Source organism: Lagenorhynchus albirostris, chromosome 5 (genome assembly GCF_949774975.1).
Source record: "Lagenorhynchus albirostris chromosome 5, mLagAlb1.1, whole genome shotgun sequence".
Lineage (NCBI taxonomy): Eukaryota > Metazoa > Chordata > Mammalia > Artiodactyla > Delphinidae > Lagenorhynchus > Lagenorhynchus albirostris.
Window position 1 is genome coordinate 77,658,547 of NC_083099.1, and position 18,922 is coordinate 77,677,468.

Genomic DNA, 18,922 nt, shown 5'->3' on the forward strand with positions numbered 1-18,922 from the left:
TCCCCTCTATCTGTCCTTTTGCCTCCTTTACCTCTACGTATTCATTGTTCTTTTACCATTATAATGGGTGTGTATACACAATTTGGTATTCTTCCTCTTATGTAATGTGATTTAACCAAATGTTTTCTATTTCCTGCATCATATTTATATTTATATTTTTAGTATATCACTAGAGTATATCATTTTGATATATCACAGTTAGCTTCTATATTTTGGCGTTGTTAGGATCTTAGCTTTCTTTCAGTGTTTCAATATCATAAAATAAACATTGTTTATGTAGACTTTTGGTTTTTATTAAACATTATTTCCTCAGGATAAATTCTATTACTTAGTGGGGGGGTTAGGCATATTTATGATTCCTTCAATAAAGTACCATTTTGCCCTTCAGAAAGACTGGCTCCATTTGCATTGCTATCATTAATGGATGATATCTACTTTCCTCAAGATTTGCAGGCTTTGGGTTTTATCACTTTTCAAAAGTTTTTCTAATTGTATTTTTAGGTACAAAATGAAACTTCCCAGTAGGTGAAGTATTACCAACAAGGTTGACTGAATATTTTAAAAATCATGATTTAAGATCATGTTTCTCTTGTGGGACTATCTTTTAATTATTTGTTTAAGGGACAGTTGGTATTTTTGCCCATTTATATGAGCTCTTTATACTTTTCAGTTATTGAACTTTTGTGTTTATGTGCAATTTCTCCATTCTTCTGAATTTTTAAAATCTTAGCTTTACTGATGTACTTTCCACCAAAGCTAAAACTATCTAAGTAATGAACCTGTCCAACTCTTTTCATTTCTATTCCATCAAAAGTCAAAAAGTGATTTCCTCTAGTGCTAGTCTGTTCACATACATGAGAGTGTATTTGTTTTGATTTTTAAGCATTTAACTTTCAATCCATCTGGAATTTTTTGGAGAGTATGGTGGAGGGTGTGGGTCTTTTTAATATTCTCATTATTGATATTCTTATAAACCAAGGGTCTCAAATTGGTTACCAACAGATTTCAATGTCTCCTTTCTCGACCCCTGGCCATCTTGGCGGCTGCTCTTGGTTGGGGGTGTCCCGCACCCGAGGCAGGGAGATGGTGGCTGCAAAGAAGAAGAAAAAGTCACTGGAGTCAATCAACTCTGGGTTCCAACTCGTTATGAAAAGTGGAAAGTATGTGCTGGGGTACAAGCTGACTTTGAAAATGATCAGACAAGGCAAAGCGAAACTGGTCATCCTCGCCAACTGCCCAGCCTTGAAGAAATCTGAAATAGAGTATTATGCCATGTTGGCCAAAACTGGTGTTCATCACTACAGTGGTAATAATATTGAATTGGGCAGAGTGTGTGGAAAATACTACAGAGGATACACAATGGCTATCACTGATCCAGGTGATTCTGATATTATTAAAAGCATGCCCGCACAGACTAGTGAAAGGTAAATCATGCACAATTTTTCTTTAATAAAACTGGCCAGAGCTTGTTTTTAAACAAACAAAAGATTTTAATGTCTGCTAGGAAAAATTCTTCTCATGACTCCTTTTGAACCTAGAATACACTGATGTTCTTGCCCATTTATTTTTCCACATAAAATAAAAATTACGTGAATTCTATGAAGCATTTTATTTCTAATCAGTGGCTGGTCACCTGAATCCAATAATGTCATGTCCTGTTCTGAGTTGAGGCTGAGTTGCAGCCCTGGTAAGGCTCGGTCTACCTCAGTTTTACTCCTGTCTCTTCAGGATTTTTGGCAGAAATCCCCCTGATGAGTCCAGAATTCTAATCCTTGTCTCACAAGATTTTGGAAGGCTCTGTTCTGCTTGCAGAAGTTTTCTGCTTCTGTTTTCAGAACTCTAGACTCGTGCATCCCCAGAATTTAACAGATGTTCTGAAGGGACCTCCCAAATCTCCTGCCATAGCTCTGCTGAGCTGTCTCCCAGCTCTGCTGATCTGGTCTTCCCTGGGTGCGAGCCCTGGGATCATCAGCCTCGGGCCCACGCCCAGAATCAGCAACTAACACCTGGGTGAAGTGGCTGCAGAAGTCAGCCCTCCCTCTCCAAGATTCTCCCTTTCTGGAGTCTCAGCCCCTCTGGTTCTCTCTCGTTGACTCAGCAGCTCTCCTCTGCCTGAAAATAGATGATTTCTCTATTTTGTTTCAATTTTCTGGCTGTTTTAGGTATGAGGGCTGGTCTGTCACAGTCTAATCCAACTCAGTTAGAAATAAGTTCATTTCATCTTAAACATTTTCATTGTATCTTCTTATATTTTAAAACCAAAAAAGTTTCTAATTGAGATATATATTAAAAAAAAACCCACCATGCCACTTCACACCTACCAGGATAACTAAATCAAAAAAGGCAGACAATAATAAGTGTTATCTAGGATGTGGAAAAAGTGCAACACTCATACGTTGCTGATGAGATATTAAATGATAAAACCACTTAGTAAAACAGTTTTGCAGTCCCTCAGAAAGTTAGAGTTTACTACATGATCCACAAATTTCACTCCCAAGTAGGTACATATTCAAGAGTGAAACATATGTCCACACAAAAGCTTGTACACATATGCTATAGACAAAATCTTTGTGTCCCTCCAAAATTCATAAAGCCCTAATCTTCAATGTGATGGTATTTGAAGTTGGGGTCAGATGGGAGGTAATTAGGTTTAGATGACATAATGAGGATAGAGCCTCCGATGGGATTAGTGCCCTTATGTGAAGATGAAGAGAACAGATCTCTCTGTCTCTCTCTTTCTCTCTCTCCACTATGTGAGGAAATAGCAAGAAGGGGTCATCTACAAATCAGGGAAAGGGCTCTCATGAAGAACCCAATCATGCTGGCATCCTGACCTCAGATTTCCAGCCTCCAGAACTGTAAGAAATTAATGTTTGTTTTTTCAACCACTCAGTCCATGGTATTTGTCATAGCAGCCCAAGCTGACTGAGACAACAAATATTCATAGAAGCTTTATTCACAACAGTCAAAAATTAAACAATCCATCATCTCCAAAATATACAAATAGCTCATGCAGCTTAATATCAAAAAAACAAACAACCCAATCAAAAAATGGTAATAGAATGGATATTTAGAATAGAATAGATATTTCCAAATGGAAATATCTATTTGGAGAAATAGATATTTCTCCAAAGAAGATAGATGGCCAAGAGGCACATGAAAAGATGCTCAACATCACTAATTATTAGAGAAATGCAAATCAAAACTACAATGAGGTATCACCTCACACCGGTGAGAATGGCCATCATCAAAAAAATCTACAAACAATAAATGCTGGAGAGGGTGTGGAGAAAAGGGAACACTCTCGCACTGTTGGTGGGAATGTAAATTGATACAGCCACTATGGAGAACAGTATGGAGGTTCCTTAAAAAACTAAAAATAGAATTACCATATGACCCAGCAATCCCACTACTGGGCATATACCCAGAGAAAACCATAATTTAAAAAGACACATGTACCCCAGTGTTCACTGCAGCACTATTTACAATAGCCAGGTCATAGAAGCAACCTAAATGCCCATCGACAGACGAATGGGTAAAGATGTGGTACATATATACAACGGAATATTACTCCACATAAAAAGGAACGAAACTGGGTCATTTGTAGAGACATGGATGGGCCTAGAAAGTGTCATACAGAGTGAAGAAAGTCAGAAAGAGAAAAACAAATATTGTATATTAACTCATATATGTGGAATCTAGAAATATGGTACAGATGAACCAGTTTACAAGGCAGAAATAGAGACACAGACATAGCGAACAAACATATGGACACCAAGGGGGGAAAGGGGAGGTGGGATGAACTGGGAGATTGGGATTGACATATATATGTATATATGTATAAAATAGATACATATATGTATAAAATAGATAACTAATGAGAACCTGCTGTATAGCACAGGGAACTCCACTGTACAGTAGAAACTAACACGATATTGTAAAACAACTATACCCCAACAATTAAAAAAATTAAACAATCCAAATGTCCATCATAAATGAATGGATAAATAAAATGTGGTATATCCATACAATAGAGTATTATTTGGCAATAAAAAGTAACAAAGTTCTGATACATTCTACAACATGAATGAACCTTATTTGATCACTGTGGTTCTACTTATATGACACTCTGAAACTACAGGGACCAAAATCTGACCAGTGTTTGCCAGGGGCTCACCTGGAGTGAAGAGGTTGATTACAAAGGGACTGGTGGGAATCTGGGGGAGTGTTGAAGTTCTTTTATATCTTTGTGTCTTGTGGTTGTTACACAATTGTATACACTTCTCAAAAGCCACAGAACTATATACTAAACAGTATGAATCTGCTGTATGTAAATTATACCTTAATTTTTAGAAATATAGGAAAAGTCAATTAGTTAAATAATTAGTTAAAAGATATAGTGAATGAGAAAAGCTCATTTACAACAGCAAGAAAAAAGATAAAATATATAGAAACAAACTTAAGAAATTTCTATGTAAAAAAGCATGAACACTCTTTAAAGCACAAAAGTAGATCTGAACAAACGAAATGGTGAGAACACCTCAGCACCATCTCAAGATGTCAGCTCTCTGCAATCTAATTTACAAGTTTAATGCAATTCAAATAAAAATCCCAGCGAGCTTTTTTTTTGACATTGGTCATAAATCAGAAGCCTATCCTAAAGTTCATAAGGAAAGAAAAGTACACAAGAATATGGAGGAGAACATTGAGATGGAAGAGCTCTGTAGGGGGTCTAGTCCTGACTTTAATGTATATACAAAGCGTCTCTAAAACGAATGAATAAACAGGTCAATGGAGCAGTCAGTGGAACAGAAGTTCCAGAACAGCCAAACTACACCTAAAACTCTAGTATATGATAAATAAAGGTGGTATCTCAAGTTACCGAGGCAGTGATAATCTTTTTAATAAATGCTGTTTGGATTTAAGTATTACCAGAGATAAAAATATGGATACCCATTCAGAAAAAAAGATAAAATTAGATCCATTTCTCAAAACATACACAGGAATATACAGGAAACATACACAGGAAGTTTATTAAGGAATAAACTTCAAATGGATCAGAGATCTAAATGTAAGAAATAAAGCATTACGAATAGAAAAAAAAAAGCATGGGGAGACTATAACCTACATGTGATGTAGGGGAAAGCTTTTAAAATGTGACTAAAAGTCCAGATGCAATAAAATGAAAGATTGGTAAATTTTACTATATAAAAATAAAAAACGTTTGCCTGGCAAAAAAAAAGCCACAATAAGCAAACTCAAAAGACAAATGACAAAATGAGAGGAAATATTCATAGGATACATCACAAAAAATGACTAATATCCCTAACTTATAAGGAAAGTTTAAAATCTTGGGGGAAAGAGACCAAAAATGCTATGGAAGAGACTACGCACAACTCTCCTCTCCCAGGACAAGCCAGGGTGGTGAGCGCTACCCCAAGACAGGTGTAGAAGGACCGAGGCCTCTGCACCGATTTGCCCACTGCGAGGCAGAGCGTCGCGCGTGCGCAGGACGCCTGGTGGGACGGCAGGATCTCCCCTGCCTCCCCGCCCCCCTGGAGCCCCTCACTATCCAACCTGAGGAAAAGCGCCAGGAAGAGGACGGGATCCCCGGCTCCTGGAGGAACTCTAGCTCATGGCCTTCAGTCTTTTTGGGCTGAGGAGGTACAACTTGGAGGTCAGTTCTTCAAAGGGTCGGGGGCCCCAGCACCCCAGGACGCTTAGACCAGCAGCGGCGGGGGCGCAGGCTCAGCCCTCCTCAGCTCCGCTCATCTGCCCGCACTGTCGGGCCCTGCCCCACCCAGCAGGCTGTGCCTTGATCTTCTTTTGCTTTCTTTTCTTTTTTTTTTTTTTTCCCCCGGTACGCAGGCCTCTCACTGCTGTGGCCTCCCCCGTTGCGGAGCACAGGCTCCGGACGCGCAGGCGCAACGGACATGGCTCACGGGCCCAGCCGCTCCGCGGCATGTGGGATCTTCCCGGACCGGGGCACAAACCCGTGTCCCCTGCATCGGCAGGCGGACTCTCAACCACTGCGCCACCAGGGAAGCCCTCGCTTTCTTTTCTATGAAAACCGCTTATAGCTGTTTTACGATTATGTCACCTTTTTGGGACAGATGTTGCTGTTAGACAAATTCTGGGGTCAAAATCCTGGACTCTATAATTCATTAGTTGTGTAGACTCAGTCAACTGCATCTGTACAATGGGCAGAGCTGTAACTACTTCATGATGTTGTCATGAGGTTTAAATGAGATAATGTCTGTAGAGTGCCTCGCATATTTTATTTTAAAAAATCAATATTAGTTCCCATTTCTGCTGGGCAACCCATTTCTACCCCACCCCACTTTCCCTACACACTCATCCTCAGAAAAATACACTGGATCTTTTACATGCCCCCTAAGACAGGGATAGAATCAGGTGTCCCTCCGGCCTGACATTATTTAATGTCATTCAGCCAACATGTAGTGAAGGCCCTGGCATCGTGTTAAGATTATAAAGATGATTTGGACACGGATTCCTTCTCTCTGGGGTAAGTGTATTAGTAAGGGGAGAGAAAAGCAAAAAGAAAGAATACACATTTACTTGCTGTATCTTGAAAGGTCCTGGCGGGATGTAGATGGTATACTCAAAATGGGTAAGTGGATTTTGATATCACATCTGCATTAATAGAGATATGTGTAATATATTAGGAAACCAGAGAAAAGGTGGTTCATAATTTGGAGACAAATTAGAAAGAAAGTTTCTATACTAGTGGCATTTGAGTAAGAACTTGAGAGATGAAGAGGAGATTTGTAAGAGGAGAATGAGGTGCTAGGCCATGAAAGGGAGAGAGAGCAAGAGAGAGGGAGAGAGAGCAAGAGAGAGTGAGAGCACACCCTTGTGCGCAGAGCAAAGGCCAGAAGAATAAAAGTATAGACTGTGGTTTGGAAGAGTTGGTAGTCTGGTGTGAGTGGACCATTAGTGGCTTGGCGGGGAGGAAGGGACATGAGGTAAGCAAAGTAGAATGAAAAATACTTGACGGCCATGCTGTGGAGTTTGAACTTTATTTTCTAGGTCAGTGTCCTCAAAATGTGGTTCCCAGACCAGCAGTATCAGCATCATCTGGGACCTTGTTAGGAATGAAGATTTGGGGGCACAACCTCACATCTACTGGGTCAGAAACTCTGGGGGTGGGTCTTAGCAATCTGTGTTTTACTGAGCCCTCCAGGTGATCTGACACAAGATCAGGTTTGAGAAGCACTGCTCTAGACATCAGGGAGTCACTAAAGGCACTTCATCAGAGGACTGATGCAATTGGAGCTGTTTTTTCAAAAGATAGTTTGAGGTGGGAGGAAGAAGGGGGAAGGGGACAGAGTCTTTAGGGGGCATTCCAGTGATTCTGGTGGGGGAACAAGGAAGATGCCAACTGGACAGTGAGCTTTGAAATGTGGGAGAGGCAGGACTGGTGACAATAGATTTGTGGGGTATGGGTGTGGACAAAGAATGTCACCTGCCATTTCAGTGAAGAAAGGATGTTTTGGCTCTGAAGCCATCAAACACTGCAGCTGTCTTCCCCCACACCTGACCCCCACAGTGCACCCCAAGGGGAATTCAGGGTGGAGAAAAAGAGGATACTGGCTCTAGGTAGTGAAGATGCATAGTTTCGTGCTTTTCTATGTATATGGCTTATTGAAATTTTCCTTTGATTTGCATCTTAACTTGAAAAGCAGTGGCACAGGGTGGGGTAAGGGGTGAGAACCCAAGGTATTGCATAGCATTTTATCTTAGTTTGTTCTCACCTTCACTGACCTGATGTGCACCTCCCCAACAAATTGTTACCATCTTACTCTTTGCCTAGGGCTCTGTGTTTTAGAGGCTGCAAGTCTCAATTAATAGAAAAGGAAATAGTGCCCAACTCCCATATGGAAATCAAGGCAAAAACAGTACCAAACCAAAAGATAAGTGTAAGGAAGTCCAACAAAAGTTTGGTTTTTCTCCTAATGGCTGCTTTGATGCTATCTGTGATGTTGTGATTTATAATAAGAATATATGTTTGGTCTTCATCCGCATTTCTGGCACTGAGCTCCTAAAACCCTTGAAATTTCCGCAGTGCTGAGAGTGAAAAGGGTTCTTTTGTTATGTTAATGAGGTGACTTTTGGGAAGCACCTAAGGTTGGGGGCTGGTTGCCAGAGAAACCAACCGTGATTAGAGGGTTGGAACTTTCAGTCCAGGGAGAGGAGAGGGACTGGAGATTGAGTCCAATCACCAATGACCAACGACTTAATCAGTCATGTCTATGTTTTTAAGCCTACATAAAAATCCAAAAGGACGGGGTTTGAAGAGCTTCTGGGTTTCAGTTCACTTGGAGATTTGGGGAGAGTGGCTGCTGTCCAGCGGAAGTTCGTGTGCCAGATGCACAGTGAGGCCAAACAAACTGAAATGTCGGAGTTTGGAATGGAGAAAGGTTTATTGCAGGGCCAAGAAAGGAGAATGGACGGCTCACGCTCAAAAGACCCAAATTCCCTGATGGTTTTCGGGGAAGAGTTTTTATAGGCAAAATTGGGTTGGGGAGAGAGCTGCAGGGTGTGTGACCTCCCTCTGATGGTTTGGTGGGGAGGTAACTGGGTGGGGTTCCTGGAATCTCAATCATCAGCTGTCTGGTTCCACCCAGTCTGAAGTCCACATGCTTGTTTTCAGCCTGAAGTTACCATCCTCCACCTGGGTGGGGACCTTAGTTCCTGTAGAAGAACTCAGAGATGATAAAAGAAATTTTCACATGTTGAGGTAAAGGGAAGTCCTTCTGGCTTATGCATGAGTTAACTTGAATTTTATGCTAACTAGAAGAGCCAGTTTGTGGCCTATCAAACATACACTGTACATCTGCTTTAATTATTAAAGAAAAGGGTGCATTGACCAGAAGTAAAGAATGTCCATGTTAAAAATAAAGATTAAATGCCTCCCTTCCTGGGATGCCAATGCTGGTACTCCTTTGATGATGAGAATACCTTCCCAGGTGCGAAGGCCATACTACTTGCTGTGTACGTCCTGATGTTTTTTGGGGTTTTTTTTGTTTTTGTTTTTGAAACCTTGAAGGAATGTATCCCTGACTTGTTGGATGTTCTTTGTTCTGACAAGACATAAAACTGTGCTGAAAACCATGCTTCTCCAGAGCAGGTCTCAAGAGTTATCTGAGAGGCTGTCTTCTGGGCTATAGCCCTCAGTTTGGCTCAGATAAAAGCCTTTTCTATTCCTATTATAAATCGTTTACTTATTATTTTTGTGGACAGAGATATGTATCCGATTGTTATGTATGCCCCTTGAGGAGGAACCAGGAGCCTGCCCATTGCTGCATTATTGCTTCTTGACTGCCTTTCCTTTGTTTCTACATTCCCTCACTCCTCTAATTAGTAACTGTTTGAATCTGCCCTTTGGAACTCAGGGAAGGTCTAGGAGGCTGAAACCTTTTTCCTACAAACAAGAAATGGGGGACACGGAAATGCTTTCATACCCAGAAGAGCCCCACAGGGTTCTGCTCGGTTTCGTGGCGCACCTGGAAAAGGCATGGAAGCTCCATGCCCTTTCCCCATAGGCATCTCTTCCATCTGACTGTTCCTGAGTTATATCATTTTATAGTAAACCAGTAATCTAGTGAGTAACCTGGTTTCCTGAGTTCTGTGAGCTGCTCTAGCAAATTACTTGAACCCAAGGAGGGGGTCATGGGAACCTCTGATTTTATAGCCATTGGGTCAGAAGCACAAGAACAATCTGGACTTGCAACTGGCACCTGAACTGGAGGGCAGTCTTGTGGGGCTGAGCCCTTACCTCTGGAATCTGATGCTATCCCCAGGTGGAAAGTGTCAGAATTGAGTTGAATTGTAGGACACTCAGCTGGTGTTGGATTGCTTCGATGTATGGGGGAAAATCCCACACATTGAAACTGGATGCAGAAACTTACTATCTTTAGGGAGACATCAAATATCTCAATATTATTTGTAATTCTCTTTTTTTTTTTTTTTGAGAAAAACATGCCCTAATTTGCTGGGGCCTAGTGAGCCATTTCAGTAATCCAGCACTAATGCTAGAAAGGTGAAACAAAAACTCTTGCAGCAAGGAGGGGCAAGTGTAGTTCGATGGGTTATTATGTAGAAGGAGAGAAGTGATGAAACCTGCAGCCTACCTTTACCTTTGTAGTAACCTATGTGTTAAGGAGGAAAAATACTAAGAAATGTGATTTTTACAGCTGAACGTGGCAGCAGTGAAGTCAACAGTAAAGTTCTATTGTGATACTATTTAGCAAAAGCTACACACAAAATCAAGCAAAGACCTCTGCCCACATGGTATGTTGTACACTGTATGTATTGTAGGAAACACCCAGAATCTAAACCTAAGGAAAAAGAAGTGGGAAGGAACGCAATCTGTTCCTAAAATGGATATAACTTTATTTATAGCAGATATCAATGATAATACCTTCCACAGAGCAAGAGCAGTAATCCAAAGGCTCACCAACCACACTAGGAAACTTGTGTACACGTTGCAATCAAGGATCCAGACCTTAGCAGGGACCAAACTTTTGCTTTTTTGAAGCAAATTTAGCTAAAATATCCATAGATACAAAACAATCATAACGCTAAGACTTTAATGAATCACCAAAAACTAAATGTCTAATCTGATTTTTTTTAAAAAGACATATCATTTACCTTAAACTTCCTCAACTCTCTGGACAAAGAAAAAGATTCTGGGTTTTTAAGTTCTTCAAACAGGAATTCCTCAGAGGAAATCTGCTTTGAGCACTGTGCAGGAATCCATTTCTGAGAGAAGCTCAGAATAATGAGGAGTCCTCAGCCTCCTCCATGGAGGAAAAGACCCCTGTAGGAGACAGTACAGCTCTAGGGCACAGAAGCCTTGGAGCCAGACTAACTCCTTCGAATCCCAGAACTTCTTATTAATTATGTGATCTTTGTCAAGGTACTTATCCTCTCTGTGTATGTTTTCTCAGTTATGAAACGGGGATGCCAATAGTATCAATCACACAGATATAAAGCTCTCATAAAGGGGACAAAATAAGTATACAATATTAACTATTACTGTCTGACCAAAAAAACTGTGTGTACACGTATCTTTAGGAAAAGAAAATGACATCTCTTTCATCATTTTTGGAGAGAGGCTGGGACATGGATAACGAGATATAGTTTGCTATTAAAACTTTCTTCTGACTTGAGGAACCATTTAAAAGTAAATTTTGACATGTCCGTATTCCTTATGGTAGGCACGACTCTAGCCTTTTCTCTGTCCAGACAATTTTAGGGAGACATATTTTCAGGGAGAAAGCACTGACGTGGTAGGACTTAGCAAAAGGGATGAAAAGGGTTTTTTCTCATTTTTCTCATGAGAGTCTATGGAGATTCCTGTGATTTATCTGTTAAAACTGCAAGCGGGGTATACATAAAAGTACAATAGGGCTTCCCTGGTGGCGCAGTGGTTGAGAGTCCGCCTGCCGATGCAGGGGACACGGGTTTGTGCCCCGGTCCGGGAAGATCCCACATGCCGCGGAGCGGCTGGGCCCCCGTGAGCCATGGCCGCTGAGCCTGCGCGTCCGGAGCCTGTGCTCCGCAACGGGAGAGGCCACAACAGTGAGAGGCCCGCGTACCGCAAAAAAAAAAAAGAAAAAGTACGGTTATATCCAGAGGGAAAAATGTTCAGAGATGGGTAGCATTACTAGGGCAGGGGAAGTGCACACCATATGGCAGGTTATAGGAATCAGCAGGGAGCAAGGACAAAGTTAGAGGCCGGTCAGAGTTCAGAGGTCATGAGTTCTGGAGTAAGAAACTCCGTTTCCCAAATAAGTGGTGAGGACTCCAGAGCTGTCTTCCTTACTCCTGCCTCTGCCAAAGATTTAGGGAACATGTTTCTCTGCGGGGTTACCAGCAACTTGAGTCAGGCAGCAAACATTTATTAAGCACCAACTGTTCACCAGGCTCTGTGTTGTCAAAAATAATAGCCTTATTCCCTTTATTACCAAGGTTGCTCAGTCTCTGTCCTGGCCACTCCTCTGGCCATGGTGCAGGGAGGTTAACGGAGGTCTCTAATTTTCCATAACCAAAGCCTTCCTCCCACCCGACCACCCTTCACATTAAGGTTTTACTTTTAGGGTAGGGATCAAAGAGCAAACAGACAAAACTGAGGGACTACCCGAGAGATGGCAATAAAAGGAGGATCCACTGACAGCTGGTACTTCAGCTGAACAACACAGAAGATGATTTCAGATCCACAGAACTCCACCCCTCTAGCCTCCACAAAGATGACACGAGAATGAGGCACACTACCTCTGCAGCAAGATTACACAGATCTTCCAGGAAATGTAACACTCCAGAAATGACAGACCAGCAGATTCTTACTCTTACACAAAGCACTTCTTTTTTTTTTTTTTCTGGCTGTGCAGCCAGGATTTTAGTTCCCCAACCGCAGGATCGAACCTGTGCCCCCTGCAGTGGAAGCGCTCGGAGTCCTAACCCCTGTACCGCCAGGGAATTCCCCACAAACCACTTCTTGAGATGAAACAGTTTTAAAGGTGTTTTTACATAAGGATTTAGATTAGAATTTACTCTGCTTCTTCAACTGTGCCTTTTGCAAGCTTGGCTCAACTTATCCTTCCAATACTCTTCTTACTCAATTCCTTTATCCTTCAGCTCCTGTTTGACGCGTTTCAGATAGCCAGGATCAGGGTAGCCATACCTGCAGAAGAAAAAGGCCCTTAGCTTCATCACAGATGGTTTTAAAGAATCTGTACAGTAGGTCCCTGGCATTAGCCTTCAGTGTTGCAAGTATTCACAAGCAATCCTGAAGGCTGATTTGTAAGTGCGCTGCTGTGAGTCATTTCGCTAGTGAGCAGGCCTAGCTGTCTGCCCAGGATCTGCATTCCAACAAGACTTTAATTTTCAGCTCATGGTAAGCAATGACTCTTATAAAGTTATAATATACTATATTTTTAGGGACGGTAATCATTTTGCTACAGGAAGATTTTCAAATTTGGGAAATTAAGTCTTAAGATGTATTCCCTTTTGAATATTAAGGGTCTGAGGTATTCTATCTGAATTTCATAAACAGCAATTGGATTGCCCATAATACAACTTCCATCCCCATTAAGTAAGACTTTTTCTAGAGTTCTGTTAGCCAAGTGAATTTAGGATCTCTATGGACTCATGGGAGGGGAGGGTAGAAGAAAGGGTGATCTTAAAAGAAGACGAAGTAAATAACATTCCTAGGATCTACCCTTCAAATAGACATGAAACCCCAAATTAAATCACCTTAGATACCATTCATCTTGGATTCTGAAGATCTGCTGCCCACTGATGCAAAATTTATTAACTGTATGACGCTTTGTGGTTGGGAGGGTAGAAGGTCATAGGAAGCAATCTTTCTGTCTTTGAGATTATCACCCCAGATGAGCATCTGTCAAAACACTGCATCCAATCCCACTGCTAGAAACTGTCTCCTTGCAGTCACATCCTCAAATTGCCATGTTTTACGACCTCTAAATTCTGTTTAGTTTAGCAGCCATTCTGTTTCAAAAGCTTCTCACCTTTCTGGTCCCCCACACCTGGACGTTTTGTGGTGGATATCATTCCACGTAATGACATCTGAGACTCCTAATACTCGAGAGTCTCCCACTGTGAAAATCAGTTTTTGGTCAAAGGCCCTACGAAGCAGCCGCAAAACCTCTCTTCCTTCCTCGTTATCAGGCAAGTATGCAGTTCGATATATTCCAGAAAATCTCTTTCCTGGGTTTGGGTGCTCTTTCTATATGAAGGCAAGAAAATGTCACATGAAAACATTGTGTCAGAATTTTACTAGATGTGTAGATGTGTTCATATGCATATAGAACAAACAAAAATCAACAAAAGTATTCAAGGTTTGCTCACGTTCCCCATATAATTCATATTTCTCCTCTTTCCCCAAGTTCATGCTGGGAACACTATCCACCTTCCTGACTTCCCCCACTCCAGCGCACAATCACCACCCACCCTTTCTCTGCCTTAACAGACACAAAAGATACCTAAATTATAAGTAAACATTGTTACCGTTATCAGCATTTAAAATCCTTGCATATGACCATGGAGGTAACTACCTGGGAAATCCACTGTCTAATTGGTAACAGAACAGTCCCCGTGGCTCTGGTGATCCCCCAGCACACTGGAAAGAAACCCATGGACCTCAGAAACACTTACTGTTTGTACGCCTCCTTCGATACTGTAAGTAATCACAATGGTGCCATGGGATTCATAACCTGGAAGTGAGTCTCTTTTGAAAATGACATTCATGTTTCCGTCTGGCTGATTCCCTTTCTGGACACCGTAGGAAGTCTGGCACAAAGGACAGACTGGCTTATATGACAAGGCTTTCTTGATACAAGGGCTGCAGAAATCATGCTTGCACTTTGGGAGCACTTGTCTGTTACTAATGGTGTTCAAACAGATGGTACATATGTCCTTTTCCTTGTCCACTTCTGACACCTCAGAACTGGCAGAGCGCTGCGATGTTGGTGAAGCTGTTTTTGAATCATTACTATCCGTGTCCGTGGGTGTTTCATTCCATTTCTCTCTAGCTAATGGAGACGTTCCCCCTCTGTTTAAGACATACTGTTTTGCCTTTGTAAGGTGATTTGGCAACCCAATCAAAGTCACTGACTCTTGATTTAGCACAAAGTCTACACCTGGATGCCTTTTTCGAAAGTCATCAGAGAACTTGGTCCCATGTAAGTGCTTTCTCTCCTTGTCCAAAAGTTTCAGCAAAAGAACTTCTCTCATAATCTGACCTGAGACATGTTGATAGGCATCAATGAAACTTGAATAAGCATGCACAGATAGATCTAACTCCTTGGTTTTAGGTTCAAATAGAATGTAGGTTTTCTGACTTGTTCCCAAAACCCTACTTTGAGTGTCGTACTTCTTTTCTATCTGTGATATCTCCTGGAGTAACTCTGCTTCTAAAAGCTTATAGTGAGCAGTGTCAACCTCAATTCCATTCATCATGTGCTTGGGAGTCGATATTTTCACAGGTGCCTCGACAAGACTTTCAGAGATTTCTGAGGCAAGAAAACGTTTGGCAGCTGCAATGTCATATGTGGTCCCAAGGAGAGTTAATTCTCCTCCTTTCTCCTTTATAAGGAGCCTTGTAAACTGGTGACTTAATTCCTGTCTGATTTTGTGTGCCTGCTTACTGTCTGCCAGGGTAACACATTCCTGCTTCAGAGTCTTCACACGCTTCTGAAATTCTCTGACAAAAGACTCGCAAGCTGCTTCGAGGTTACCTGATTGACTTGAGGTGATGTCTAAACAGACCATATTCGGAGAACTCTTCTGAGTTTTAATTTTTATACCAAACATTTTCTCTATTGAGTATATTTTATCAGGGCAGGTGTATGTGAAGTATTCAAAGAAAGCCAAGGGAACTTCAAAACGGTTGCTTTTTTCTTCCGACCTGGTTTTTGGTTCAGAGGGAGAAACACAGCTGTTCCCGTCCTGCTGATGGAGTGGCTCCCTCTCTGTTGTCAAAGGGGAAGATTCTCGTTTCTGCTCCTTTTCCAGGAGTTGTTCACTCAAGAAGCCATGTATTTTTTCAATATCTCTGAAGTCACCACGCACTTTCTCAATTCCTTCATGGCCCTTCACTCGCTCGACACTGGGGCAGAGAATGGCGATGTGTTCCCTCTGCTCTTTAGAGAACAGGTGACAGTTCAGTTCAGCTGTGACAGTTAGAAAGATCTGAAATTTTAAAAGGGAACAAATAAAATCTATTAGACATCCAGGTCTACGCTCCTCTCAGGAGAATGTCTAGAGACTAGAGAAATAACCGCTGTGACTTCTTTCCAATCCTTTTTGCAAAGCATGCCATGTATTACAACCCAGAGGCACCCAGCCCTGTCTGTATATTAGAATGGCCTGGGGAGAAAAAAAAAAAAACAAAAATACCCAAGGCCCAAGCACATCTCCAGAGATTCTGATGTAAATGTAGAGCCCGGGCACTAACATTTTTAAAAGTTCCATGGACAGGAAGTCCGGATTCTAGAGCTGCCACTCTTGCTTTGACCTTGGGGAGTAGGGCGGAGGGAAGGCACTTTGTTCGACTTTCTGGGTAAATTGCTGTGTCTCTCACTGAAGAGTGTGAGCCTGGGAGGGAGCCATAAATCTGAGGATGATGTTTTTTCCTATTATTGTTTTTTCTCTTCTGCCCTCGTCCTTCTTTCTTTTTTTCTCTTTTTAAAAAACAAAACAAAACTAACCCCCTAACTGCATGCAATGTTGCTGGGCCCTCTAAACCCTGGCCTTTAGAAGCTCAAGTATAAGACAAACACCAGATCAGGTGAAAAAGGACAGAGGCAAATTGAATGTAATATAAAAGCAAGATTTCTAATGTTTTGTTCTCCCTCGAGGTCTTTGCACAAGCTATTTCCTCTGCATATAACATCCTTCCTCTAGATCTTCAAAATGTTTCCTGAATCCAGCCACTTCTCACACCTCCATCAGGACCACCGGAGTCCAAACCATTGTCACCTTGCGCCTGGCTCACTGCAACCCCTCCTAACTGGACTCTGACCTTCCACTTCAGCCTCTTCCTAGATTCTGTTCTCCACACAGCAGCCAGAGTGATCCTACAGAAATGTGAATCAGATCACTCTATTCCCCTGCTTAAAACCATCTAAGGAATCTCCTAACATTTAAGTTAAAATCCAAAGTCCTAACCTTCATCCCTCAAAGACCTGACTTCTAGGTACCTCTCCAAGTTCCTCTCTCACTCTCTCTCTCGCTCTCTGCCCTCCAGCCACGCTTATCTCTCTCTTTGAAGCTCTTGGGCTCAGGATGCGAGCTCCTGTCTGGATGTGTGTGGGGAGGGGGGGAGGGGGGGTGTCAACTTTACACTTGTTTTTTTCCCCTCTGCCTAGAACCTTCTTCCCCTAGAAATCCACTTAGCTAGCTCCCTTACTTCATTTGTGTCTCTACTCAGAGGTCACCTCATTTGAGAGGTTTTTCCTGATATCCTATTTAAAATAGTAGTCCTGTTACTATCACTTATCCTGCTTTATTCTTCTTCCTAGCAGATATTTATCACTGGCAGATATTTTATTCCGTATCTATATGTTTACTATTATTGTCTGGTTCCCTCACTAGAATGTTAAGGTCCCTGAGGGCAGGGTCTGCTGTGCTCCTGGCTGATCTCCAGCTCCTGTGACAGTGCCTGGCACACAGTAGGCAGTTGATTTGTCCAATGACTCTGCATGGCTGGCCCCTGCTCATCATTCAAGTCTCAGGCCAAATGTCACCTCCTCAGAGACTCTGACTTCTGGTCGGAAATAACACAGATTCCTTCTCCTTCCTTGCCCTGGCCCTGTCAAGCTCTAAGGCGAAACCCCATTATATTTTCTCCTTAGCACGTATCACTCTCTGAAATGGTTTTATTTATTTTGTTTTCTTGCTTATTGTCTTTCTATGTACCTCTCCCCAGCAGGGACCTGTCTGTTGTGTTCACCTCTGTGTCCCAATGTCTACAACAGTGCCAGGCTCATAATGAATCCTCAGCAAATGGTCCTTGGACTGGAGAGTTAGCTGCAGGAACATACCTAGCTCCTTCAATACTCACCTTCTGGACACAGGAATCCACAGCGCTAGAAATGTCCTTTTCATTTGAATGCTTCTCACCAGGGCTGGCCCCTTTTTGTGACTGTGTCAAAGAAGACAGCCTGGTGTTCTCTGCTGCATTGTCATTGGGTTCCAGGAATATAGTCACAGGTTTGTTGTCAACCACAATTTGGTGCTTTCCTTTCTTCAACACTCCCTCCTTACCTTCAGTGGAGACATTAAATACATACAAACACATAGAAATGGGAGCAATTTCAAATAATCCTCTTACTCATGCATCTGTACCTTGCCCCAACAACCCTCCCAGTAAGGGCTGCTCCCTGCATATCCTGGAATGGTGGGTTGGTGATAAGGTGAGGGAGCTATTCAAAACTCTAAAGTAGGCAGGTTAAGTTCTACTGTAGAAAGGAAAGCTTAATGATAATGGAATATCGCCCACTCATTAAAAGTCATGTTCCTGAAACTGTTGCCAGTTCCCCATTTCCCTGACACTCATTATGAGTTAAGTGAAAACAGCAGGAATCAGAAGTGTAGACTCAGTTTTAGAACTACTATGTGTTTACTGACATTCAGAGGAAAAGGCTGGGAGGAAATCTATCAAAATGTTCACATTGTTTCTCTCCAGGTTGTTTTCTTTATTCTTTTCTCCCTTTTCCCTAGTGAGCATATATAACTTTTCGAATTCTCAAAAACAAATCAGTGGAATAATTATGTAAAACATAAAAGTGAAATTCCTAAGTGACAAGGGCTGGGGGTGGCAAGCGTGTTCTGAGAGCTGAGACATAGGAGTCACGGCGAGGAGACTGCGAAGTATCAACTTTAAGGCACAGTCGGCCCAGGTCAGAGACTGGGCACTTGTGAGCTCTGTCCTACTCTCTGGGTTTGCGCCTCTTGCCAGCAGGACCCCCAGGTTCCTGTCCCCCACCAGACTTTCTCCCGCCCTCTCTCCTAGGTCAGCTTGAACTGGGTCTGCATGGAGCCCCCCACCCCTCCCCTCTTCCCAAGGACGGTGGTTGCCCCCCAGCCCGGGCCCGCAGCTCACTCGCCCTATGCACGAACTGCACCCGGAAGGTGTCCGAGTTGGGGTCGTTGCGGTCCCGGGCCTGCACGATGCACTCCCCGCCGCCCGACTCTCGGCTCTGGAAGTACTTTTCCAGCTTCCATGGTAGGCGGGTGCCGGGATGCGACACCCGCACGAGCAGCGGGGACGGCGGGCAGAGGTTCGAAGCCATGGCTCTCCGCATGCGGATGACGCCGCGACTCGCGACGCCGCTGTGCCGGGCACTGGCAGGGGTGCGTCGGGCCCCGCCGC

The 18,922-nt window shown here is 42.6% G+C and overlaps 2 protein-coding genes across 2 annotated transcripts; one reads left to right on the forward strand and one right to left on the reverse strand.

Annotated features, from left to right (window-relative positions):
* Positions 1–1,035: 1,035 nt before the first annotated feature.
* Positions 1,036–1,460, forward strand: LOC132521159 (large ribosomal subunit protein eL30-like). The gene has a single exon (XM_060150485.1). It carries the CDS (start codon positions 1,084–1,086, stop codon positions 1,426–1,428), a length of 345 nt encoding a protein of 114 aa, XP_060006468.1. The 5' UTR covers positions 1,036–1,083; the 3' UTR covers positions 1,429–1,460.
* An 8,933-nt stretch (positions 1,461–10,393) lies between these two features.
* On the reverse strand, positions 10,394–18,894 carry DTX3L (deltex E3 ubiquitin ligase 3L). The gene is made up of 5 exons (XM_060150484.1): positions 18,653–18,894; positions 17,612–17,814; positions 14,203–15,738; positions 13,557–13,774; positions 10,394–12,709 (listed from the first exon to the last, which is right to left on the reverse strand). The coding sequence occupies exons 1-5, from the start codon at positions 18,852–18,854 to the stop codon at positions 12,640–12,642; spliced, it is 2,229 nt and encodes a 742-aa protein (XP_060006467.1). The 5' UTR covers positions 18,855–18,894; the 3' UTR covers positions 10,394–12,639.
* Between the last annotated feature and the right edge of the window lie 28 nt (positions 18,895–18,922).

Coding starts and splice junctions, on each gene's coding strand:
- LOC132521159 (XM_060150485.1), top strand. CDS start 1,084: ATGGTGGCTGCAAAGAAGAAGAAAAAGTCACTGGAGTCAATCAACTCT.
- DTX3L (XM_060150484.1), bottom strand. CDS start 18,854: ATGCGGAGAGCCATGGCTTCGAACCTCTGCCCGCCGTCCCCGCTGCTC. Junction 13,775..14,202: donor TCGAAGGAGGCGTACAAACA/GTAAGTGTTTCT, acceptor GCCTTCATATAG/AAAGAGCACCCAAACCCAGG. Junction 12,710..13,556: donor AGGTGTGGGGGACCAGAAAG/GTGAGAAGCTTT, acceptor TTTCTTCTGCAG/GTATGGCTACCCTGATCCTG.